General features: G+C 42.2%; 2 protein-coding genes and 1 non-coding gene across 4 annotated transcripts in view; 2 read left to right on the top strand and 1 right to left on the bottom strand.

Annotated features, from left to right (window-relative positions):
* Positions 1-27,489, top strand: part of SYN1 (synapsin I) — a 46,548-nt gene that overhangs the window by 10,370 nt on the left and 8,689 nt on the right. For both annotated transcript variants that reach the window (XM_037062378.1, XM_037062377.1), the window contains exons 4-5: positions 997-1,153; positions 1,324-1,413. In XM_037062378.1, coding sequence (XP_036918273.1) covers positions 997-1,153; positions 1,324-1,413 — 247 coding nt within the window. The remainder of the gene's footprint in view (positions 1-996; positions 1,154-1,323; positions 1,414-27,489) is intronic.
* On the top strand, positions 3,507-3,693 carry LOC118998361 (U2 spliceosomal RNA). Its single transcript, XR_005068852.1, has one exon. It is a non-coding gene; the product is annotated as a U2 spliceosomal RNA (small nuclear RNA).
* On the bottom strand, positions 21,735-25,567 carry TIMP1 (TIMP metallopeptidase inhibitor 1). The gene is made up of 6 exons (XM_037062382.1): positions 25,418-25,567; positions 24,392-24,520; positions 23,368-23,447; positions 23,066-23,192; positions 22,702-22,826; positions 21,735-22,008 (listed from the first exon to the last, which is right to left on the bottom strand). Exons 2-6 carry the CDS (start codon positions 24,510-24,512, stop codon positions 21,838-21,840), a joined length of 624 nt encoding a protein of 207 aa, XP_036918277.1. The 5' UTR covers positions 24,513-24,520; positions 25,418-25,567; the 3' UTR covers positions 21,735-21,837.

Genomic DNA, 27,489 nt, shown 5'->3' with positions numbered 1-27,489 from the left:
AATTACCATATGATATAAAAGACATGCTAACTGTTGCTACAATGGCAATAATATTACAATATATAAATGAATCAAATCAACATGTCGGTCATATACCTTAAATTTATACAATGTTATCTGTTAAATATATTTTGGTTTTTTAATAACTTAGGCACAGAATGTGGAACATAGCTTCTCTTCTGAAGAAGAGTCAAGGATTCCAGCAGACCACAAACCAAACATTTCAGTTATTTATTCAACAATATTTCCTGAGCATCTACTGCACACCAGGTGCTACTCCACATTTTGCCTTCAACAAACATTTATTGAGCACCTATTGTGTGCCAAGTCCTGTTCTATGTGCTGAGAATCTGGCAGCAATCAAAACAGACCCCTCCAAAACCCCCCAGAATCTCTCTGCCCTCATGCAGCTTATTTTCTATTGTGTGGGATACACACAATAAACAAATAAATTACAAAATGTAAAAGTGCTAAGAAAAAATATATAGCAGCAAAGGGATTGTTGGCTGGTGGAGGGATCTGCAGTTTAGATATGGTAGATAATTAGTGTAAGAGACATTTGAGGAAAGACGTGAAGGAGGCGAAGGAGAGCTACATGCAGGGATCTAGGGGGGAAATGTTTCAGGCAGAGGAAACAGCCCATGTAGAGACCCTGAAGTTGGAATTTATTCTGGGCAGCTTCCTTTGAGGACAGCTAGTCGTCTGGGAGGTTGTGACTAGAGAACTGTCAGGGTAAGAACTCTCAGAATTGTAGGTAAGCTGGAAGCTGACCTTGGTGAGGAGAGGAGCATGTAGGAAAGGCTTAAGGGCGTCACTAGATGGGGAAAGGTTAGAAAGGGTGCTTGTGTGGGAGGAAACAACTTGTGCACATGTACTGAGGTGAGAAACCACTTTACAATTTCTAGGTGCTGTGGAGATGTGGAATCTTGCTCTTTGTTCTAAGGGTGGTGGGAAGCTTCTAGGGGGATCCTCAACACTCCTACCCCTGTGCCCCAGGTCTTTGAAGCCAGACTTTGTGCTGATTCGTCAGCATGCCTTCAGCATGGCCCGGAATGGAGACTACCGCAGTTTGGTCATTGGGCTGCAGTATGCTGGAATCCCCAGTGTTAATTCTTTGCATTCTGTCTACAACTTCTGTGACAAGCCCTGGGTGGTAAGTGACAAGAGAGGTGTTTTTGGCAGGGGGAATATCTCATGCATGCAAGTAGGAGCTCAAAATCACTGTGATTTTTGGGAACTGAAGAAGTTTGGAAGCTTGAATCCCCAGATTGGAGACTCCCTCAGGTGAAGGACTTGCTGACCTGTCTCTCCTGGCTCTCATAGTTTGCCCAGATGGTTCGACTGCACAAGAAACTGGGGACAGAGGAATTCCCTCTAATCAATCAGACCTTCTACCCCAATCACAAAGAGATGGTGAGTCTGGGGGAAATAGAGTGGGCAGGAGGGGAAAGCACTGTGCCTACTGCAATAGTATTACCAGTGGATGTGTCACCAATGGTATACTGTCAAAGAGTGCAAGTGGCATGTGCATGTGAAGAGGGCAGTTGCTTTGCGATGTGTTTATTCCATGTGTGTATTCATACCATGAATTTACTTACATGATTAAACGTGTGATTTAAATCATTGATCCTGTTACATATGGTATCTGCTCTCATGAGTACTAAAAATTGATTTCTAATACAAATGAACTCAACTAATATAATGATTATATGACATATAGAAGTTAAGTCATTGTTGCTAACATTATCAAATATTCCTCTTGATGGAAATGTTACCAGTGTTTCAAATTAGGACTGGCAATAAAAATTATTAGTAGCAATGTTATAAATTAAATTGCTTACAAATACCAACTGAACTGTTAGTTACTATTATCATAAAATATAATCACTAATATTACAATGTATCACCAATACTGCAAATTATTATTACTGATGTAAATTATGGATAATAATGTTATATATTAAATTATAGTTCCTAATACAAATTGAATAATTACAACTAATATTATCAAAGATTATAACTATTACAATTATGAATATTCCAAATCATGCTCTAATATAAATTATAAGTCCCTGTTTTGAATTATATTATACTTAATTATACAGATTATATTATCATTACTAATATCATCAAATATTATAATTAACATTATAATTTATTACCAGTGTTATAAACTAAGATTATCAAAATAAGCAATTAGTACCTATGTTTTGAATCAGGTTATAATTACTAAAATAGCCCTGGCTGGTGTGGCTCAGTGGGTTAAGCACTGGACTGTGAAGCAAAGGGTCACCAGTTCAAAGCCCAGTCAGGGCACATGCCTGGGTTGAGGGCTAGGTCCTCAGTAGAAGGTACATGAGAAGCAACCACACATTGATGTTTCTCTTCCTTTTCTTTCTCCATCCCTTCCCCTCTCTCTAAAAATAAATAAATAAAATCCTTATTAAAAAGTTATAATTACTAAAATAAATTAAACTGCCCTGGCTGGTGTGGCTCAGTGAACTGAGCACTGGCCTGTGAACTGAAGGGTCGCTGGTTCGATTCCCAATCAGGGCACATGCCTGGGTTGGCAGCCAGTTCCCAGTGGGGGGCTCATGAGAGGCGACCACACATTGATGTTTCTCTCCTTCTCTTTCTCTCTCCCTTCCCCTCTCCCTAAAAATAAAATAAATAAAATCTTTAAAATGAATTAAACTATTAGTAAAAAATTATAAAATATTTTACAGATTATTGTTAATGTTACAAATTAAGATTACTAATATAAATTCCGAGTAACCATGTTTTGAATTAAATTATAGAAATAATGAATATGGTTCACATTCCAATTGTTGTTATAAATAATTACTAAGAATAAAGTGATGATTACTAATATAAATTATAAGTACCACAGTTACGAATCAAAATTTAGTTACAAATAAAAATTGTTCACCATTACTAATGCTGTCAAACTTTAAAACTAATTTTTAAAAAGATTTTATTTCTTTTATTTTTAGAGAGGGGAAGGGAGACAGAAAGAGGGGTAGAGAAAGATCAATGTGTGGTTGCCTGTCACGCACCCCCTACTGGGACCTGGCCTGCAACCCAGGCATGTGCCCTAGACTGGGAGTTGAACCAGCGATGCTTGGTTCACAGGCAGCACTCAATCCACTGAGCCACACCAGCCAGGGCTAAAACTATTTTTTTAAAAAAATTAGCAATATTACAAATTATGTTTGCTTATATAAATAATCATCACTAGTTTTATGAATTAAATTACAATTAAATATCAGTATTGACCCAACATTTCCAACGTGGTTAAATAACATTGGCACTATTATTAAAAATTCATACCAATATTACAAATTATGGTTACTGATATAAATTCACAGTGTTATAAATTAAGTTTACTTACAGATCAAGATCAAATAATTAGTTCTAAGGAAACCCAATTTGTTTATCATTATAATGATAATTCCATATTATTTAAAAGACAGTATAGCTGACTATGATTAAGAACATGGACTCTGACCATTTTTTTGCCTTTTGGCTATGATCAAATATAGAGATATATTCTTATCAGTTTAACATATGTCGTGTATCCAAGGACAACATATTAAATGCATTTTTGGAGCAGGGATGTAGACTAGGAGCTCACTCCATCCATGCAGCTCATCAACCCAGTATTGCAGTACCTCTAGGAACGGTGCACCCCCTTGGGGACAAAAAAGAAAATAAAAGAACATTGATTCTATAGCTAGAATTTCTGTATGGGAAACCTAGCTCTGCAACTTATTAGCTTCCTAACATAGAAAACATCATTTAAGTGGATTGTGCCTCAGTTTACTCATCTGCAAAATGTGGGTAATAATACTCCTGCATCATAGAGTTGATGTGAGAATTAAATTATTTAATTAATGAACGTGATTAGGACAGTACATCTGTCATATATTAACTGTTACCTCAGTGTTGACAAAGTTCCCTTTCATTTCTAGTTTGTTGGATGTTTTTATTATAAAAGGACAAATCGAACTTTGTTAAATGCTTTTTCTATGTTTATGGATATGGTTATGTGGGTTTTGTCCTTTATTCTATGAATATGGTGTTTACATTAATTGGTTTTCATTCGAGTTGAGTCACACTTGCATTCCTGGGCCAAATCACTTGATCTGATACATTATCTTTTTTTAAAATATGGACAACTATAGTTGAACAACAATAAAATAATTTAAACTGAAAAAAATATTTTTATTGATTATGCTATTGCAGTTTTCACAATTTTTCCCCTTGGCCCCCCTCTACCGGGTACCTCAATTCCCTCCAGCAACACCCCCTTAGTTCATGTCCATGGGTCATGTATATAACTTCTTTGGCTTCTTCATTTCCTATACTGTTCTTAACCTCCTCCTCTCTATCCTGTAACTACCAATTTGTACTTATTCTCGAAGTCCCCCATGGACGTGTACCTCTTCCCACATTCTCCTCCTCCCCCCTCCCAGCTGATAACCCTCCAAGTGTTTTCCATATCTATGATTCTGTTCCTGTTCTGCTTGTTTGCTTAGTTTGTTTTCTGTTCCTGTTCTGCTTGTTTGCTTAGTTTGTTTTTTAGATTCAGTTGTTGATAGTTGTGAATTTGTTGTCATTTTAATGTTCATAGTTTTGATCTTTTTCTTTCTTTAAGATTTTATATTTATTTTTTTAGGGAGGGGAAGGGAGGGAGAAAGAGAGGGAGAGAAACATCAGTGTGTGGTTGGGTTTCACAGGTCCCCCTACTGGGGACCTGGCCTTTTCCTTACATAATTCTCTTTAACATTTCATATAATAATGGCTTGAGGATGATGAACTCCTTTAATTGTACCTTGTCTGAGAAGCACTTTATCTGCCCTTCAAATATTTTTTTAAGATTAAAAATTTTATTTTATTTTTAGAGGGAGGCAAAGGGAGGGAGAAAGAGAGGGACAGAAACATCAATGTGTGGTTACTTCTCATGTGCTGTCTACTGGGGACCTGGCCTGCAACCCAGGCATGTACCCTGACTAGGAGTCAAACTGGAGACCCTTAGGGTTCATAGGCCGACACTCAATCCATTGAGCCACGCCAGCCAGGGCTGCCCTTCAATTCTAAATGATAGCTTTGCTGGGTAGGGTAATCTAGGTTTAGGTCCTTGCCTTTCATCACTTTGAATACTTCCTGCTAGTCCCTTCCAGCATGCAAATTATCTTTTGAGAAATCAGCTGACAGTCTTATGGGAACTCTGTTGTAGGTAACTCTCTCTGCTTTTTTTATGCTGCTTTTTAAGATTCTCTCTTTATCTTTAACCTCTGGCATTTTAATTATGATGTGTCTTGGTGTAATAGTCTTTGGGTCCAACTGGATTGGGACTCTGTGTTCCCAGGACTTGTATGTCTATTTCCTTCACCAAATTATGGAATTTTTCTTTCATTATTTTTTCATATAATTTTTCAATTTCTTGCTCTTCCTCTTCTCCTTCTGGTGTCCCTATGATTCAGATTTTGGCATCTTTGGAGATGTCCCAGGGGCTTCCTATTCTATCCTTATTTTTTTAAATTCTTTTTTCCTCTGCTGTTCTGACTGAATGTTTATTTCTTCCTTCTGTTCTAAATCATTGATTTGATCATCAGCTTCATCCACTCCACTTTTCATTCCCTGTAGATTTTTCTTTATTACACTTAATACTACCTTCATTTCTGCGTGGGTCTTTTTTATGCTCTTACAGAACCCAGTGAGTTCTTTGAGGGTCCTGATAATCAGTGTTTTGAACTCTGCATCTGATATCTCCATTTCATTTAGGTCTTTTCCTGGAGTTTTGTTCTGTTCTTTCATTTGAGTCATATTTGGTTGTCTCCTCAATTTGGCAGCCCCGCTGTGTTTGTTTCTGTGTATTAGGTAGAGCTGTTTTGACTCCCTGTCTTAGTAGCGTGGCCTATTGTAGAAAAGGCACCTGTAAATTGTGTGGGGTGGAACCTTAGGTAATCACCCAAGTAGGGCAACCTGTTTCCCCACTTTGTGGCTATGTGTGGGGGAGGGCTTGGAGAGGGGACAGTGCTAGGGCCTGACCCCCAGAGATTGCCTGAGAGAGCCCCTGGGAGGAAGCTATCTCTTGGCACTCACCCTGCTGCCAGTCACTTCACTTTCTCCCCTTCTCTCCATATGCCACTTGTGCCCTTCTAGCTGTTGCCCTGGTGCTGAATCCTAGAGGGGGTGGGTCTGCGTGAGTCCTAAATCTGTTGTGGGCCCTTTAAGAGGAGTCTCTTGAGAATCCTGCAGTTTCTTCCGCTGCCCCAACCCCAACTGGTTTTTACAGCCAGAAGTTATGGGGACTTATCTTCCTGGTGCTGGAATCCTGGGCTGGGTGGTCTGGTCTGGGGCTGGGATTGCTTGCTCCCGAGGTATCTCTTCCAATTTTTATCCACCACACATGACTTTAGGACCACCTGTTCTGCTGCCTCCCAGTACCATTTTGTGTTCCGGCTCTTCCTACCTGTTTGGATGAATGTGGCTCCTTTAAATCCTTGGTTGTCAGACCAAAGGTTGTTTTTTTTTTTTTGCCCAGCTCCATAAACTCCCTTCCTTCGAACATCTGTTGGTATCTCTCTTCTTTTTAAATGTTCACATTTACAACTATGAATTTCTGTATTGGCACCACTTTAGCAGCATCCCTTAAGTTTTGGTATGTTAGGTTTCCTTTTTCATTCATTTCAAAGTATCTTCCAATTTTCCTAGTGATTTCTTCTTTGATTCATTGATTATTTAGGAGCATGTTGTTTACTTCCCACATATTTGTGAATTTTCCAAATTTCCTTCTGTTATCGGTTTCTAATTTCATTCAATTGTGGTCAGATAAAATTTGTGTGATTTTAGTCCTTTTACATTTATTAAGATTTGTTTTGTGGCTTAACATATGGTTGGTCCTGGAGATTGTTCTATGTGCCCTTGAGAAGACTGTGTATTTTGCTGTTGTAGGGTGGGGTGTGCCATAGATGTCTGTTATATCTAGTTGCTTTATAGTGTTGTTCAAGTTTTCTCTTTCCTATTGATCTCTGCCTCCTTATTTTATACTTTATCTAAAGTGAGGTATTGAAATCTCCAACCACTATTGTTGAATTGTTTATTTCTCCCTTTGGTTCTGCCTGTTACTTAATTTTTACTGACTGATTGATTTTAGAGAGAAGAGAAACATCAATCTCTGGATACACTTATTTATGCATTCAGTGGTTGATTCTTGTATATGCCATGACTGGGAATTGAATCTGCAACCTTGGTAAAGGGACAACACTCAAACCAACTGAGCTACCCAGACAGGGCCCTGCCTGTTTTTGTTTTGTGTATTTTGAGGCTTTGTCGTTAGGAGCATATGTGTTTATTATTGTTATATCTTTTTTGATAGATTACTCTTTTCTCAGTATAAAATGGCCTTTTTTATCTTTAGTAACAAGTTGTTTTAAAGTCTATTATATCTGATGTTAGTATAATGATTCCAGCTCTCTTTTGGTTACTATTTGCATGGTAAATATTTTCCATCCATTTATCTTCATCTTATTTGTATTTTTGAATCTAAAGTATGTCTTTTGTAGGCAGCATATAATTGTGTCATATTTTAATCTATTCTGCCTATCTCTGCCTTTTCATTTGAGTGTTTAATTGATTTACATTTAATGTAATTAGTGATAATGTAGAATTTATGTTTGCAATTTTACTATTCTCTATATTTCTTATGTCTTTTTTTGGTATTCCTTCATGAATATATAGTTTTGTGTTGAGTAGATATTTTCCACATTTAAAAAAACAATTCCCTGCCCTGGCTGGTGTAGCTCAGTGGATTGAGCACTGGCCCGTGAATTAAAAGGTTGCCATTTTGATTCTTGGTCAGGGCAAATGCCTGGTCAGGCTAAGTCTCCAATAGAGGACAGGTGAGAGGCAGTTGACTGATGTATCTCTTGCACATTGGTGTTTCTCTCCCTCTCTCCCTTCCTTCCCCTCGCTCTAAAAATAAATAAATAAGTAAAATGTTTTTAATTTTATTTTATTTATTTATTTTTTAGAGAGTGGGAAAAGGAGGGAGAAAGAGAGGAAGAGAAACATCAATGTGTGGTTGCCTCTCACACACTCCCCAATAGGGACCTGGCCTGCAGCCAGGCATGTGCCCCAGAGCGGAAATAGAACTGGCAACCCTTTGGTTCACAGGCTGGCACTCAATCCACTGAGCCACACCAGCCAGGAAAAATAAATAAAATATTTTAAAAAATTATTTTCTTAGAAGTTTCCCTGGGGATTACAGTTACAATCTTAATTTATACCATTTTCACTTGAATTAATACTAATTTAATTTCAACTGTATTTTAAAATTTCCTGTTTGTAGCTTTATTTCCTCATTACTCTTTTGTGCTATTGATGTCATACAAATTATATCTTTATACAACATATACCCATGAATATAGACTTTTAATTATTGCTTTATATAGTAGGCTTTTAAATTAGAGGAAAAATGTGTTACACACAAAAATGCATTCATACTGGTTTTTAAATATTTACCTCTATATTACAGGTACTTTTTATTTCTTCATGTGAATTTAAGTTACTGTCTAGTGTCATTTCATTTCAGCTGGAAGGACTCTCTTAGTATTTCTTGTAGACATGTGCTGGTGATGAATTATCTCTGTTTTTGTTTATTTGTGAATGTTTTGATTTCGCCTTCATATTTTTACATTAAATTTTTTTCAGTTACAGTTTACATTTAATATTATTTTGTATTAGTTTCAGGTGTACAGCATAGTGATCAGACAATCATATACTTTATAAAGTGTTCCCTCTGATATTTTCAGCACTGAACTGGCACCATACACAGTTGTTAAAATACTACTGACTATATTCCCAATACTGTACTGTACATTCCCATGACTATTTTGTAACTACCAATCTGTACTTCTCAATCTCTCTCCTTCATTTTTGAAGTATTGTATTGAAGGTTATAGAATTCTTTCAGTGCTTTGGGTATGTTCACTGCCTTCTGGCCTCCAAGGCTTTTGTTCTTACTGAGAGTCCCTTGACTGTGATGAGTCACTTCTCTCTTTGTCCTTGGCCTTTATAAGTTTTTTTATGCTGCATCTAGATGTAGATCTCTATGAGTTTATCCTACTTGAATTAAGTTCAGTGAGCTTCTTGGATTTATAGATTAATAGTTTTATAAAATTTGGGAGGTTTTCAGCTATTTGTTCCATCCAGGATTCTTTATTGCACTTTTTCTCTCCTCTCACCTTTTGGGACTCCCAATATGTGTGCACTGGTATGTTTTATTGTATTTCACAGGTTTCTCAGGCTCTCTTAATTTTGTTTATTTTTTTTCTGTTCCTCAGATTGGATAATCTCAGATACCCTATCTTCAGTTCACTGATTCTTTCCTCTGCCAGCTCAAACCTACTGTTGAGAGCCTCATTTTTCATTTTAGTTATTGTATTTTTCAATTCCAGAATCCTATTATTTATAATTTATACCTCTTTATTGATTAGTCTCTATTTGTTAAAACACCATTTTTATACTTTTAAAAGTTTAGTTTTTAGACAGGTTTTTTTTAGTTATTTGAAAATATTCTAAATAGCTGATTTATAGTCTGTGTATTTATTCTAACATCTGGGCTTCCTCAGGGAAGCCTAGTATCTATGGATTGCCTTGTTTTTCTGTGTTTGGGGCATATTTTATTGCTTATGCATGTCTCATAAATTTTGTTGAAAACTTAACATTTTAAATAATATAATGTGGCAACTCTGGAAATGAGACTCTTCTCTATCTGAGGGGTTTGGTTTTTGTTGCTCTTTGTTTTATTAGTGATGTTCCTGAACTAATTATGTAAGGTGTATTCTTTGTCATATGTAACCACTGAAGTCTCTGCTCCATTAGTTTAGTGGTCGGCTAATAATTGGACAGGTATTTCTTTTTCTTTTTTTAAAAGATTTTATTTATTTATCTTTAGAGGGGAAGGGAAGGAGAGAGGGAGAGAAATATCAATGTATGGTTGTCTCTCATGCATCCCCTGCTGGGAACTGGCCTGCAACCCAGGCATGTGCCCTGACTGGGAATCGAACCGCAATCGTCTGGTTTGAAGGCCCGTGCTGAATCCACTGAGCTACACCAGCCAGGGAGGACAGGTATTTCTTTAAACACATAGAATCAATAAGTCTCCAAGCTTTTGCTGATGGGCCCTTTGTGCATGTTGTAAATAGCTTACAACTTTGCCTTAGCCTTTAGTACTTGTGCTGAGCCTGGAGGTCAGGCAGAGTGCCTGGGCATGCACACAGTCTTAGGCATATTTATGGCTTTCTATATTCCCAGGAATATGTCAGAGCTTTTTAAAACCTCATATGGAGATTGTATTACTCAACTTTTCTGTTAGGTTTTTTTTTGGTCAGCTCCTTGTTTGTCATAGCTGTAATCACTGCCTCAAGCACCTGCTATGTTAAACAATTGCTGCTAATTGTTTCTAAAAATCACCCTCAGGCAAAGCTGTTCAAACTAGGTGAACTCTGAGTGAGGTCAGTTCAAACTAGGTGAACTCTGAGTCAGGTCAAATAGACAAATCCTGTGAGTGGAATTTTCTAGGAAAGTACCAGATGGTCCAAATGAAGAATAGGTCTCTGAGAATGGAACTTTGAAGGGACTTCAACCTATTCTGTCTTCTTCTATGGTTGCTAAGCTGATGGTTTACTTTAGGATTGCAAGGCTCTTGATTTTCAAGGCTGTTGTGGAGGTAGGGAGAAGGAATGGGAAGAGGGTAAGTTCAAATGCCACAAAACTTATTGTTCTTACTGAGATTCAGGCATATTTTTAATTGTTAGAAACCTATGCTCAAGCCCTGGCTGGTGTGGCTCAGTGGACTGAGTACCATCTGGCAAACCAAAGGATCATCAGTTCGATTCCCAGTCAGGGCATATGCCTGGGTTGTGGGCCAGGTTCTCATTGGGGAACATGCAACAGGCACCACACATCGGTAGTTCTTTGCCTCTCTTCTCCCTTCCTTCCCCTCTCTCTAAAAATACATAAATAAAGCCTTTAAAAAACCTGAGGTCAATTTTCAAAGTTGTAAAAAAATGATTTTGACTATTTTTGCTGGTATTCTCATTAATTTTATGAAGGAGAGGATTTTTATAGGCCCTTACTCTCTCATTTTCACTGATATCACCTCCAGGCATATCTTGTTCTTTCCCAGCTTCAGCCCTAGGATGATGGTATTTCAAAGCCAAGATATGGCAACTAGGTGTACTCATTGCTACTGGAGTGTCCTTGCATCTAGGCTCCTTCATTGTACAGAGCCAGGAAATTTCAAATATATGCATATGAAGTATATTCATATTGATACCTCCAATTCTAATTTAACACATGTCAGGGTTCCTTCTAGCCTTTTCCCATTCTATATTTCTATTTCTTTTCTCTAACAGTGAGAACCCTAGCCTTCAACATTATCCATATATTTACTTATTTGCTCAATCAATCCTACAGTGTGCAGAAAGCATTTTTAGACTTTCAATGCCCATACCTCTGTGAAAAACAAACCTAGTAAGGTACAGCTTGAGACTTGTTTGCCCTTTTTATGTCTTCAGAGGAGGATATACAGCCAAAGTACTGCATTCAAGAGTTACTTGGTTTTTGTTCATGTTATTTCTCATTCAGCATGGTTATGTTATTTTAGTTCAAATGTAGATTGTTTCTCCTTGTATTAAATTTTAATTTCTTCCTTAACTATACTGATTTAATTTTATATTTTTAAAAGATTTTATTTATTTATTTTTAGAGAGAAGGCAGAGAGGAAGAGAAACATGAATGTGTGGTTGTCTCTCACATGGCCCACGATGGGGACTTGGCCTGCAACCCAGGCCTGTGCCCCAACTGGGAATTGAACCTGTGACCTCTTGGTTCACAGCCCATGCTCAGTCCACTGAGCTACACCAGCCAGGGCTAATTTTATATTTTTAGATGTAAGACATTAGCATGATTCCAAAAGTCAAAATACTAAAAGGCATAAATAATCGGATAAAATATCAGATAAAATTTTCTATGGAATACAGTTAACAAAACTTGACTCCATTGGAGCTTAGTGGTCCAATTTCCATTAAAAAAATAGAGTTATTATGGGACTACCCTATAAAACTAGCATCAGGCCCAGATGTTTTCACAGAGAGATTCTACCAAATTGTTAGAGAACAGTTAATCCCAATGCCACATAAATTGTTCTAGAGAACAAAAAATGAAGAGAAACTTCCACATTATTTACTAAAGCAATTATAACATTTATAGCATAGAAAGCATAGACCATTCTTATTAATGAATACCAATATTAAAATTCTAAGTAAAATATTAGTAAATGAATTCAAAATTACATTAAAAAATAATATAGCATGACCAAGTAGATTTACTTTTGGGAATAGATCTAAGAAGAAAATCATATGATCATTTCTGTAAATATTTTAAACACCTTTGACAAAATCCAACACCTATTCTCATAAAAATCAATCAAAAATACAAATCAACTGATTCCTTCTTAACATGATAAAATGTGTATTCGTCAACCCTAAAGTTATCAACCTAATGGCATAACATTGAAGGCATTTCCATCAAGATCAGGAACAAGACACAATGCCCACTGTTTCCAATCCTTTTCAATATTGTAATTAGGGATATTAGACCAATATGGTTAGATTAGGAAAACCAAGTATAGTTGCAAGAATGGATAAGAGGACATAAAAGTATGTTTATAAATGATATGATAGTACACCTGTAAATCTCCCAAACAACCAATAATAAAGCTAATTCAAACAATAAGAGAATTCAGTAACAGAATGTGAAATCAAAATGCAGAAATCAGTAGTTTTCACATGCACAGATAATCAGATATAATGTATAATTGAGGAGAAAGCCCCCACGTATGATAACAAAAGAAAAAAAGATAAAATACTTGGGGCTAAAGTCAATAAGGGCTATGCAAACTTATATGAGGAGAAGCTTAAAACACTCCCGGAAGATACAAAGGTAGACTAGTACAGAAAGTTGTTCCTTGTTCTCGGACAGGATGAATTAGCATCACAAAGATGTCAGTTCCCCTTCTTAATTTATAAGTCAAAAATGTAATGCAACCCTCCAAAATATACCTATAAACTTTTATCTGCACCTGGACAAATTAATATTAAAGTTCATATGGAAACAAAACCCTGCAACAACAGTCAGGGAAACCTTGAATTCGAGAGCAGGGGGGTTAGTCATACCAGCCTACAGGGGGTTAAATGCCTCTGCCAGGAAATATGTATTGTGTGAAGCTTCTCTAATTTCAACAGTATGATGCTGACACGTGAGTAGACGAACTGACAGACTAAAGGAAGAAAAATTAAAAGTCCAGAAATAGATCTATTTGCACAAATAAATTTAGTAGTCAATAAAAGTGGCAAGCTTTGGTTTTGACATTTAAATTCTTCATCTGTCTGAAATTGGTTTTCTTTTTTTTTTTATAGCACTCTTACAAACATCTTTATTACATATGTTCTTTAACACTTTTCTATGTGTATTGCAGAAGGGCCATCATGTCCATTCACTTACATAATACTAGTCTCAACATGGCAAGCAAGTAGCACTCTTAACAAATATCTTTATTACATGTATTCATTGGAATTGACTTTCATATATAGTATGAGGTAGGTATGGATCCAGCTTCATCTGTTTCCTTACAGGCAACTTTTTTCCCCCACTGATTTGCTGTGCCACCTCTGTCATATACTGAAATCTCATATATGTATGGGGCAAGTTCTAGACTCTGTTCTACTCTACTGGTTACTCTCTCTATACCTGTACCAATGCAGTACTCTCTTAATAACTATATTTTTCTCATCAATACCTGATATCTAGTAGAGCAGTTGCACCTCCTCACTCTTCTGTAGCTGTATAGAAGCTATTTTTGTCCAGGACACAAAGAACAGAACTTCAGAGGCCAGGAAGAAGACAGTTAATGGTGGATAGTAGGGGCAGGTGGTGGCAAAGGCATCAGAGTTCCTGCAAGCCAGCCTGCCACCCCTACTTCCTCTTTGACCCCCAACTCAATGTCAGCATGGAGGGGCAAAAGCTAGGCCTGGATTTGGAGAAGCAGTTCTCCCTACACTGTACGTTGAAGCTCTGATGGGAAGGTTGCTTAGCCTCCATTATGTGGTGGGAGACACTATCAGGACTCTGGCCCCACTACCACATCTACTCCCACCCAGGTTGCAGACCACCAAGAAGTCCTCAGGGCTGTTTAGCTCAGTGTGTCTAAATTGTCACCAGTTAGGAGTGGGGGTGCATGGGAGGACACTTATTAAGCACACTTTGACTTCTCTGTGACTCAGCTTCCATAGCCTGGTGATCTGCTTACATCAACCTGGTTGTGTAGACCTAGGGGTAGTGGGTGCTGTGGCAATAGGGACTTCACCTCCCTTGATGCCTGCATGCCTGATGATTTTCTCAGCAAATATTTAAAGAGGGTTCATGATGTGACAGGTGTAGTCCAATGCCAAGGTCTTTCTGAATCCAGTTCCTTCTCTATGCCCAAGGTTCATGGTCCCTGTGCAATGAGGAAAGAGAGGGTGCTTTGGGGTCAGAATTGGGGTCAGGGATGCCATTATTGTGTGAAACAGAGAGGGCAGGAGTGAGTAAGGAAATGAGGGAAGGGGCAGGAGAGATATGTCATAGGGTGAGAAGCTTACTTTTGAGGGGCCAATTTCAATGAGATATAAGAAGTCCAGAAAAGGAAACATCATAAGTGTACAGCTTACTGAATTTTCAGAAAGTGAACATACTCCTGTCACCTGTACCCAGATCAAGAAACAGAATATGACCAGATAGATTCCTCAGCACAGTTGGAAGTTGATGGTCTTTGGGATGCTTGAGGGGACAATTGGGGGAAGTTAGTGGGCTTAGGGAGGTTTAGGAGTTTGAGGAAGGTAGACAGTTTCCAGCTCACTGTGACTAAGTAAAAGTGTGTGTCTAAGGTAGGAGCCTGTTGTACCTGGAAATTCAATAGCAGATATTGGGTTACCAGCAAAGGTAGCCAAGTTCATGGCTTCATGTTCTCACCAGCATTCAGCCAAGCGGATGTCCCTCCATGGATACTGCAAGGTTGAATCCAGGTATGTGGCTTTGAGAGGGTGGCAGGGAAGCATCTGGAGGTGATTGGGCAGAGCACTGCCCTCCAAATGCTTCTCCTCATAGTTTCTGCTCTTAGAAAAGAAGGGCAGCAGGGACTAAGGAAGAACAGAGGAGCCAGGGAACAGTAGAAGGAGTAGCAAATGGTGAAACAGGGAGGATTGGGGAGCAGGGAGGAAAGAAGACAGTAAGGATGGGTGAGCAGGAGGACAGAGAGCAATATGGAACCAGGAGAAGAAACAGGAGGCAGGCAATAGGGAGCAGGGCACAAGGAGTAGAAGTGGAAACTGGCAAACAGAAGCAAGGAGCAGAAAGGACAGAGAAGGGCTAACACCATGCCTGCAGGATTACCTGAGGGGCACATTCAAGACCCAGTGGTATCCGTTCCTTTCGATATTTAAAAGCTCTCCAATGTGCTCCTCCCTGAGCCACTTCTAAAGATACACCACTCGTTCCCTGAAGTGCAGCTTCCCATCCTTCAAAGAGCCTAGAGGGGACAGATGCTATGTCCTGATGGTCAGTAAAGTGTGACTAGATGTCCATTGGCTAAGTTAGACTGATTCTTGCCAAGTGGACAGTATGAAAGATTCAGGACACTATGAATCAGGGACAGAATAAGCTGAGTTGACTGAAATTGGGAAACGCAGTGTCCTGGGGCAGGGGGCACTTTGAAGGACAATGCCCCAGGAAGGGGACACTTTATTCCAGGGCTGGAACAGGAGGGCTGAGGATGAAGAGTTCATGTAAGGTAAGGACAGGCTGGCTGACCTGTGATGAGGAATTCCTAAAGGGGAACCTCTCCTGGTAAATGTCACCACAGCTGTTTTGGTGGGTGTGTAGACATAACCACACTGTTTTTTTAAACAGTTTTTTTTAAATCCTCACCAGAGTATATGTTTTTTTAATTGATTTTAGAAAGAGAGGAAGAGAAAGAGAGAGAGACAACAACACGAGAGAGAAACATTGATCTGTTGGTTGCCTTGCATCCATGCACCAACTGGGGATTGAACCCACAACCTTTTGGTATATGGGATGATGTTCCAAGCAAATAAGCTACCTGGCTGGGTCTACATTGTTCTTTATATTTGGGTACTTCCATGAACCAGAAGTTGCGAACCCCTTTAGAAACCTTGATTGTCTATGAAGGGAGGAAAGGGAGAGGGACACTGAATCTAAGGAACATTTATGTGGTGAGGGTCTGGGGTCTGAGTATCATATCACATTAGTAGCATTTGATTTTCAGAGACCCACCCTATTCCCTCAGCAAGAACTGGGTCAGGAGCTTATACTTTGATGAGGAGACAGGTGCGGGGAAGGGATGTTCAGGGTATCCTGGTGATTTGAACTCATAATGCTTCATGGTCTCAGTGAGGAGGATGTGCCCCAGGAATTAAACCACAAGGACTAGGGGTGGGAGAAACATGTCCGGAGGTTCTTTGGAGTTCAGGTATATAAGATTTTTCTCCATCCCTAAGAGTCCTGAAAAAAAATAATTTTTCAGAGCACCTCCCTGCCAGACTCTACTACTTCAGTGGGTTTTATCTGCCCTTCTGGAACCTCACTGTGAGCCCCTGTGTTGGCGGCCTCTCTGAGGTCTGCCCAGACTTATCCATGTCTGAGTTACAATAAACAGCAATGGGATGTGGTAGCTAGCACCCAAAGGCCTGCCCTAAGGGTGGTCATAGACAGAGCTAGGAGCAAAGCAGGGACCAGCAGTAAGGCAGGATTCATGGCAGAGGCCTAAGGGGTATGGTGGGGGCGGGGCGTAGCTCACCCCCAACCAGAAAAGAGTTAAGAAAGCATCCATCTAATACTACTTCTTTCAAGAGGCCTAGGGTCAGGGGAAGGCCCCTTTAGTGTGTGGTGGGGGCAAAAGACATTGAATCCGGGCCTTTGTTATCAACGGCTCCACCTCTATCCATTGGAGCTGTTGCTCTCCACAAAGGTTCAGCAGGAGGCCCAAATTCAGTGATGGATAGTCAACAACAGGGAGGTGCAGCCTGGACATTTCTGCCCACATGAACCTGCTATTGTACTCTTTCAAGGGATCAAACCTTTAGCCTTCTATCAAAGTAAGGATTGGTAGTTGGGGAGTAAGTCTGGAGTTCTAACAGCTTCTTATGCAGACTTTTGACTAATCTTTTTTTAAGTTCCACCTTCACTCCCATATCCAGACAGAACTTGTGGTTGGGGCTCTACAGTATAATTGGATTTGGTCCTCAGATTTTACTGATATGGTATAGGAGGTGTTTGGGACTGGATAGTGAGATGTAGGTGTCAGTCGCTGCTCATAAAAAGAAGGGGCTGGTCAGACCTGGCCAGGTAGCTCAGTTGATTAGAATGTCATCCCAATACTCCAAGGTTGTGGGTTTGATCTCCAATCAGGGCACATATAAGAAGCAACTAATGAATGTATAAATCAGTGAAACAACAAAGCAGAATCTCTCCCTCTCTCCCTCTCTCTCTCTCTTTCTCTCTCTCTCCCCCTTCCTCCCTCTCTCAAATCAATTAAAAAAATAATAAAAAGCTGGTCTTATAGAAATCTACCTCTTCATCAGTAATTAGGGGCGAGGGAGAGATGTTTCCACATAGGGGGTAATATATTAGGGACCTGTTCTAGCAGGGAGATTTTCTAATTAGGTATCTAAAGATAGGGTGATGTGTCAGTCAATAGGGGCTATATGGATGGGTGGATGGGGTTTTATGAATGGAAAGAACTTTAAACAGTCTTATCAATGAGATAGACAGCAATGGTGGGTATTTCTGAATGGGAAGATATGACAAATTAAGTCATCAATAGGATTACTTTAATGGGCATATCTGAATGGGGAGATATGCCAGTGGATCAAGATATATGTATAGGGAGATTCGTCAGTGGAGGTTGTCAATGGAAATTATATCTTAGAAAGACATTTCTGAATAGAGAAATTGGTCAACCAGGTAGTTACTAGGGGATATGCCAATGGATGGATAATTATGAAGAGAGATAGTTGTCACTGGAGTCTACCAGGGGTGACAGATTGCTGCTGGATATTTGTGAATAGGGAGATTTGTCAACAGGGGTTATCAATATGGATATGTCAAAGAGGTATTTATGGATACAGAGGTAGCTCAACAGAGGTATTTGTTAGTGGAGTATTTGTGAAAGGAGGGGTTTGTACAGTCAGGAGAGGGGACTTTTTAATTAAAGGAAAGATTTCCTAAGGCATTATAGGTTTGTCACCTGTAGTCTTGGTGAGAGTAGAGATTTATAAATGTAGTTTTTCATCCATAGCAAACACTGCGTAGTGGGAACATTATCACTGAGGGGAGGGGTGGTCCTTAGAAGTCTTGAAAATGTTGGTATTTTTCAGTGGCAGGATTTGCACACTGGGAAACAGTGTACAAGAATCACTATAACAAAAACAGCAAAGAGCCCCTGGCTGGTGTAGCTCAGTAGATTGAGCGCAGGCCTGCGAAGCAAAGAATCACAGTTCGATTCTCAGTCAGGGCATGTGCCTGGGTTGCAGGCCAGTTCCCAGCGGGGGATGCAGGCGAGGCAACCATACATTGATATTTCTCTCTCTCTCTCTCTCCTTCCCTTCCCCTCTAAAGATAAATAAATAAAATCTAAAAATAAAACTAAAAAAAACCAACAAATGAATATAATAAATATTTGTAACATCTGTGGGAGAGATTATCAGGATTATGAATTACGCTAAGGTTTCCAGGGTGCACTAAGTTATTCCTACTGATATTATATGTTATTTCCAATATTATAAGGTATCATTCCTAATTGTAAACACTATTTGCAAAGTTATACATTACATTATATTTATCATACTAGTAATAATTAATACTCCTAATGCTATGTGGCCACCACTGTTCCAGGCAGTTTACATGTATGACCTCATTTAATGCTCACATTGTCCCTATGAGTTAGGCATTTTTATCCCTATTTTGAAGATGTGGAAACTGAGGCACAAAGAGGTAGTGTGATTTCCCCAAGGACACAGTGCTAATACATGGAAGAGGCAGGATTTGAATACAAGCAACCTGCCTCCAACATTCATGCTCTTATGATCATTATACTACATTACCCATCTAGAAATCGAATCACTGTTAGTAATATTACACATGAAGTTATTGTTAGGAGACATTCATGTTTTGACTTGAAAAAATTACTGAGGGGTAAATACACCCATGGATCCTCCTCCAACCCTGGCACAGACCTTGGAAGGATTCTGGGTAGGGACTATGAAGCCCATTTTTTATGGAGAAGTACTGAGGCTTGCCTGAGGGAAAGGCCAGCCCCCAGCTACCCATTGAGCTGGACCCCATGCTGAACACCTCACACACAGGGCCGTCACCCCCATGTGCTTCCCCTCAGCCATCAGGGTCTCTCCCAAGCAGAGATTCTCAGACACACGGAATGCTGGAGTAGGAGTGAGGGTAACTTACTTTACTCACTGTAGTGGGGTTTCTAGAAGTGTGATGGGGAGATATAGTGACCTCAGGACTACAGATACCCTGCCAGGAGCTCCTGCCGGGGTGTGGGAGAGATGGCCTTGTATGTTGCCCTGGACTCTGTGAAAGGGCTGCAGTAGAGTACATCCTGGTGGTCCGCCTTGCCTTGAAGCATTAGTGTTTTGATCCAGGGCACCACCCGAAAGTGGGCAGGTTGGCAGGACAATAGCCTTCCCAATGGGCTCCATCCTTTCACCACCACTTTCTATGTCATCTTCCTCCCAGGGGTTAAAATGGCTGGGGGCTCGGGGAACTGGTACTGTGCTCAGGGAACAAACAGCACAAGAGTGCAGGCAGCTTTTGGTACTAGGGTTTGGTGAACTATCAGGAACTGCCAAGCTCTTTCAGGCAGTTGAGGCAAGAGTGATGTAGCCACAAGGGCCAAACCAGGGCCCAGGCCCTTCCCTTACAGTTATACCCACCACTGAGGCTGCCACTTACTCCTTTTGGTAGCTAGGGTTCAGACCCCCCCCCAAAGTATTACCAAGGTATAGATGTTGACATAGAAATTGTTACTGTAATGGGTGTCCCCTGCTCAAGCAGATAAACACTGAGTTCTTAAAATCCATCCATCCTCATCTGGGACATATCTTGAGCCCTCAGATAGTGCAAGAGGACAGGACCACAGAGGAACCAGGGGCCCATGCTGGGAGATCCAGAATACCCTGGGGGAGACCTGGGTTCTTATTGGCAGGAGCAGTGGATAGTCCAGTGGGAAGGAATTTGGGGGTCCTTTCTTTTAGCAAAAAAGACATAGTGGAGACTTTTTTCAAGCAGACTCAGATCAACAGGTCACTTGAGTATTCCACTGAATGTTTGTACCGATCAGAATTTCTGGTTCCTCTGGGCCTCACTTAAATCAAGACCTTTGGGGTTTAAGAGGCAAGAGCCAGGAACTGGAAAGGGCCCAGAGGGGCCTGGACTCAGCTGTGGGAGCAGGAAAGCCTAAAGAAAGGAGTGTTGGGAGGATCCCTTGCTCAGGTCTTATGGACGAAGATGAACCAGAAATGTGAGCCTCTGGTCTAGAGGCCCCAGTGTTGGCGAGGAGGCCGCCGTGTAGAAGGAGATATGGAGAGATGTGTAGGCTGATGTACTTGATTGCTTTTGATTTTGAAACCTTACCTGCACTTCACTTCTGTCAAACTTGGTCAGAAGAGTGATGAGAAGAGAGGTAGGAGAAGGGGGAGAAAGGGATTTCCAGGTCATACCTTCTGCCCATCTTTCCTTTTCCCCAAACAACCACTTCCAAGGAACCTCCCCCCGGGGCCATAGTGAAGGAGGGGAGGCCAAGGCTCCTCCCCCTCCCAGACTCCCTGGCTGCTTATGTGGGGCCTGGGGGGTTGGGAACCCTGGGGCTTTCCCCTTTTGCTCAAGTCAGACTCACAGTACAAAACCTAAGGATGGGGACAATAACACCCACAGGCTTGGATGGGGCAGGGACATCCTCCCTGGATGACGTCAGGACAATGCCCGAGGAGAGGAAAGCTGTTAGCCAATTGATCAGGCATTTCTCAGTGAGGGATTTGTGAATAGGGGAATTTGCCGATGAGGTAGTGATTTGTCAAGCAGTGGGTAATTTAGGAACTACAGAGCCCCATGCAAATAGGATTTATGAATTAGTCTAATGAAATGTTTTAAAGTTTTGAGTAGAGAGATTATCCAATAAGCTGTATTTGATAACACGGGTTAAATTACTGACATTGCAGATCACCAATGTCAACGGAGAGAATTATGTGGTTCTGGGACGGGTGGAAGTATCCACAGCACTCTCCATGGCTGGGATGTAGGCAAACCAGATGTCAGGGGCATCCCCAAGGCATTAAACCCTTTAAACACCTGTTCATGGATAAGGAGAAGAGTCTCTTTTATTGACATGACCCTCCTCCTCCACCTTCTTCATATAGCATCTTGAGATCACACCTAACTTCCTCCTAACCGATGGGCAGAGACTTTTTGTTTTTAATATGAAAAGCCACAATACCTTGCACCCCTTATCCCCTCAGCATCTGTCCCAGGATGCTCCCACCAGGTCATCCGTGATATGGGTTTGTTCCCAGACACGACACAGGGACACTGCCTGCTGAGTGGTAGCTCTTTATTTCATTGTCTTGAAGAAACAAAGACAGGAGTGGGAAAGGGGATGAATACTGTGTGGGTATTGGCTTCTGCTGGGGGCAGGATTCAGGCAGTCCGGAGGCGCAGGGACTGCCAGGTGCACATCCCTGGCTTCCGTGGGAGGCAGGCAAGGTGGCGGCTCTGGAAGCCCTTGTCAGAGCCTGTGAGCAGTTGGTCCGTCCACAAGCAGTGAGTGTCACTCTGCAGTTTGCAGGGAATGGATGAGCAGGGAAACACCTGGAGGAGGGGAGGGAGACACATCTCTGAGGGCTTCTCCTCCCCCTGCGTCCCCTATGGAGAACTTTCCCCCACCCCAGCACTCATCATTGAGCCATATCTGCCTGGATACAGACTCAAGAACAGTTCCTCCCACTTAGGGAATAGTCACTGGACTCGACGAGGTGACAGTAATCCAGTGAAAGGATCAGTTTCTTGGTGGTTGGGGACACTTGTGGGGATCAGTCAGGTGAGTCTCCTGAGAACTATCCCATAGGATAGGGAACAACTGGCAGTAACAGGGAATAGCTGGTAGATGGAGAACTTAAATGTAGGAAGGAGCTGTGGGGCTCAGATAGTCAGTGGGGAACAGCGTTTTGGCTTCTTGGAGAACATTCTAGAGAATCAAGAAACAAACCCAGGGAGGTCAGGAACAAACATCAGCACTACAGAATAGTCACAAGGGAGAGTTAGAGGGACAGAAAGCAGCTAGAACAGTGAATCCCCAGGTGTGAGGCACAGGGCAAAGGAACAACCAGAATGTCCAGAACAGTCTTAGGTTTAAGGGAACAGCAAGGAAGATCAGGGGTAACCCAAAGGTTTGGGGAGCAGTCATTGGGATAAGGAATATCAGAAGGAGCGAGAAACAAACCATGGTTTAGGGAAGAGCCCAAGGAACCCTCCCCAAGTGGCAGGCAGGGCCCAAACACTCACTGTGCATTCCTCACAACCAGCAGTGTAGAGCTTGGTGAAGCCCCGGCGCTGAGCGGGGCTCAAACTGTTCCAGGGAGCAATGAAACTGCAGGTGGTGATGTGCAGGTGCCCGTTCCACAGTTGTCCTGGGGAAGGAACAACAGGCAGCTTCTGACTGGCTAGGGCAGGGGGTGGGGGACTGGCAGGGTGGCCTTGCTTGGCATCCCTGGAGTACAGACTCTGCTGGGGGCCTTCTGGTAGGCTGAAATTGGGGTGGTCCCCATTTCCATGGGGACCCTTCCCTCAGAGCCTTGCCCAGTCAGGGTTGCCCTGCAGCATCTGAGGGACAGGTAGCATGGCCCAGGACTAGGGGGCGGAGCCTCACCAGCGATGAGAAACTCCTCACTGCGGTTCTGGGACTGGTGGAAGTATCCACAGACACTCTCCATGGCCGGGGTGTAGACAAACCGGATGTCAGCAGCATCCTCCAAGGTGTTGAACCCTTTGAACATCTGTTGATGGGTAAGAAGAGTATCTTTTACTGACATGATCCTTCCACTCCACTTTCTTCATATAGTACCCTGAGATCACAACTAATAACTTCCTCCCAACTGATGGACAGAGGGTTTTGGCTTTTTCTTCACAGGGAGATGTTAGGAACTGCTGAGGAAGGGGCAGGCGGAATACCTTGGTCATCTTTATCTCATAACGCTGGTATAAGGTGGTCTGGTTGACTTCTGCTGTCCCCATGAACTTGGCCCTGATGACTGCAGGAGAGGAGAGGAAGAAATAAGTCAAAGGGACTGTGTGAACCAGTAAAAACAATCATAACAGTCATACTAGCAAAGCACATACTTAAATAGGATGCCAGACAACACACTGAGAGATTTGTACATTTGTTAAATGATTCACCTATACATTGAGTGCTCACTCTTTGCCAGGCACTGCTTTAAGCCTTTTTCATATAGTCATCATGTGTTCATTCACTCAACAAATATTTTGGAATGCCTGCTGTATGCCAGGCACTGTTCTGGTTGTTAGGGTCACAACAGTGAACAAGACACAGAAATTCCTTCCCTTGCGGAACTCACATTCTAGCCAGGAGGATAAAGGCTAAACACAAGCAAAATAGATAAGTCTATGGCATGTTAGACGGTATTAACTGTGATGCAGAACTTCAGAACTGGATAAGGGGAATCAGGAGTACTAGGGGACAGGGGTTAAAATTTTAGGAAGGTTGCCCTGGCTGGTGTAGCTCAGTGGACTGAGCTCAGGCTTGCGAACCACAGTTCGATTCCCAGTCAGGGCACGTGCCTGGGTTGCAGGCCAGTTCCCAGCAGGGGATACATGAGAGGCAACCATACATTGATATTTCTCTCTCTCTCTCTCTCTCCTTCCCTTCCCCTCTAAAGATAAATAAATAAAAATCTTTTAAAACTTTTTTTTAGGAAGGTCACATTTGAGGCAGCCATCCATAAGGATACCTGAGGAGAAGGGTGTACCAGGCAGAGGGCGCAGCCAGTACAAAGGCCCAGAGGAGGGACTGGGCCTGGAGCAATCAAAGGAAGCCAACGAAAATACCAGTGTGGCAAAAGCAGAGTCAGGGCAGGGCTGAACTGAATTGTTCTAGAGGTGCGCTGCATCCTGAACCCCCACTGGACTGAGAGGGAAAGTAAAGCACAGTGTGTAGCAGAGTGGGCTACTTACTTACCAAGATCAGAGCCGCAGAAGGCCATCTGTGGGTGGGGTGGGGCACAGGTACAGGCCAGGCTGGGAACTGTCAAACACAGCAACAGCAGGATGCCGGAGGCCAGGGGCACAAAGGGGGCCATGGTGGGTTCTGCAAGAGTGGGGAGGAGGAGTCAGGTAGCCTCCACCCCAGCTGATCCAAGGACCTGGGCAAGGCCTTCCACCCCATCCTGCTCCACCCTCACCAGAGACAAGATTAGGCTGCCACACTTGGGCTAGAGGGGTTGGGGAGTTTGGGGACTTTTAAGGGGGTGGATATTTGAGAGCCCAGAGGATTTTAGGGGGCTAGGGGACTGGGAGAGTTTCAGAGTTGTGGAGTCTGTTTACAGGACTGGGTAAGTGGGTAGATTATGGGGTTGTGGCATTTGGGGAAAAGGGGGCTGGGGGAGTTTGAAGACAGTGGGGTTTGGGAAGTCAGAAAGTAGAGGAGTTGGGGATAAGGAATTTTGGTTTGGGGAACTGTAGGAATCTGGGGGGAGGTTGGGAGTTTCAGGGCTGTGCATATTGAGAGAGAGAGAGGAGGCTGGGAAGTTGAAGGAGGCTGAGGAATTTGGAGGAGGTTGGGGGTTTAGGAGTTGAAGAACTGGGGGCTTAAGAGGGGATCCCAGAGGCATTTTGGAGCAGACGGAGTTTTGAGGTTTCTAGAGAGTTGAGGATTTAGGAATCTGAGTTACTGGTGGAGCTGGGGAGTTGGGGGAGTTTCAGGGGTTTGGGTATAGGGGGTCTGGGGGGCAATGAGGAAATTTAGGGGAGGTAGCCATTTGGGAAGCCTCTGTGGTAGTAAGGGCTCATGAGCTTGGAGGAGTTGGGATGGATATCAGGGGTTGGAAGGAGTTTGGAGCAGTTCCAGCCTCACCCCACCCCCAACCCGTCCTCTCCCCCTCGACTAGCTCAGGGTCCTGGTGGCAGCCTTTCAGGCTGAGCGGCCAGACGTCCCGAAACAGCAAAGTTCCAGCCCAGCCCTGAGGCCGCCCAGGCCCCTGCCTACCTCTGGTGTATCCTCTCTAGACGCTGGGTCTGCAGCGATGGCGGCAGTGCCTGAGCGGCGGAGGATAAATGTCCACGCGAGGGGCGGGGGTGGCAGCGGTTCGGAAACCACAGGCCTCCGGGCTTCCTGGATGCATTACTCATCCACCCACCGTCAGTATTGGCCAAGGGGCGGGCCGACGGCTGCCGAAAAGAAGCTTGAGCCTCCCCCTCCCCTCCCCCTGGGCCTCGCCCTGCTCATCTCCCTCCCCCATCTCCAAGTCTGGTCCCAGTCCTTGCAGGCGCCTCAATGGAGAGCTTTAGAGTCAGGATTCCCCCAGTGCAATCACCTCACGTCTCCAAACTCTCCATAGTCTATCCAGTCACTCACGCCCACAATCCCCATGGATGAAGCCCAAATTAATTCATTTCTTGAAAAAAACATTTCTTGTGCACCTACTGTATACCAAGCACACACTGAAATTCCTGTCTGGTAGATCCTGACATTCGGATGAAGGGTGGGGAGGCAGAGAGGAGACCGAGTAGAAGCAGTGGAGGGGAGATCAAGCAGGCGAGCGGAGGACGAATACAATGCAGGGCAACAGAGGCACTGAGAGATTAAGTTGACTTTTTCAAGATCACAATGGGTGACACAACTGGGATTTGAACTCAGTGTCCTGGAGCCAGAGCCTGGATCTTAACCCTGCTCAGAAAACACAGGCAAATAGCATTTATATAGCACCAACTGTGTACCAGGCATTCAGCATAATTTATCTCACAAAGGTCACAATTTTTGCAACAACTTGGGTGGATCTAGGGACTATTATGCTAAGTGAAATAAGCTAGAGAAAGACAAATACCATATGATTTCACTTATATATGGAATCTAAAACACCAACCAAACCAAACCAGATACATACTCATAGATACAGAGAACAAACTGGTGGTTGCTAGAGAGTGAACGGGGTGGGTAAAATAGGTGAAGGGGATTGAGAACTACAGACTTCCAGATATAAAATAAATAAGTCATGGGGATGCAATGTATAGCACAGGGAGTATAGTCGATAATACTGTAATAAGTTTGTATGGTGACAAAAGTTAACTAGAATTGTCAAGGTGATCATTTCATAATGAGTAAAAATAATGAACCACTATTATGTACACCTGAAACTAATATAATATTTGTCAACTATAATTCAACTTTTAAAAAACTCATAATAAGCCTCTGAGATAAGCGCCATTTTCCCCCCATTTTACAGATGAGGAAACATGAGGCATAGAGGAATTGAAGAACTTTCCCAGGATCACAGGGCATGGCTGGGATTTTAATTTATGCCAGCTGGCCCTGGCGGGATCTTAACCCAGGCTTGGCACGCTAGGGAAGGTGCTGGTGGATTAATGAGCATTGGGGGGAGGGGGGAGTTGAACGATGACGAAAGAGACCAGTGAGTCAGGAGAAAACTGATACCCTCTCATCCTGTCCTGCCCCTTCCCCACCAACTCCTCCCCTACCATGCCCCTGGTAGGGGGTGGGGTGAGGCAGTCCCTGTCTGCCAGCTTCCAGAGGCTACCTGACTCTTCCCTAGGGTCCTGGGAGAGGGCTCTGAAGGCTGACTGACGTCCTTCAGTTGTTCAGGGAGGACAGACCAATAATAATAATGATGATAGTGATGATAGTAGTCACTTACTGAGCACTTACTGTGTATTGTGCCCTGAAGTCTGTGTAAATTCTCTTCACTCTCCATTGCCCTCTTTCTAATTAAGCTGGATTCATTCAGGGAGGTTAACCCAAACAACAACACCATCACAACAAAAACTACCAGCACTTATGAAATGCTTAATGGACATGAAGCACTGTTCTAAACTCTTTGTTAGTTCATCTCTCAGTCAATCCAGATTGCTTCCTTGTTAATGTTGGCTAACCAAGAAATGTTAAAGCAATAATTATAATAGTACCTAACACTTTTGGAGGATGCAGACTTCCTGTGCTCCAGATATTGTGCTAAGCATTTTTCCCGACATAACTAATCTGTTCCTCACAATATCCCTGTGAGTTAGAGACTGTTCATATTCTGATTATGCAGATGAGGAAAC

This window comes from Sturnira hondurensis, unplaced genomic scaffold (genome assembly GCF_014824575.4).
Source record: "Sturnira hondurensis isolate 20B ecotype Veracruz unplaced genomic scaffold, ASM1482457v3 Scaffold0013994, whole genome shotgun sequence".
Lineage (NCBI taxonomy): Eukaryota > Metazoa > Chordata > Mammalia > Chiroptera > Phyllostomidae > Sturnira > Sturnira hondurensis.
Note: the sequence above shows the minus strand (reverse complement) of the source record. Positions and strands in the feature narration are given on the sequence as shown.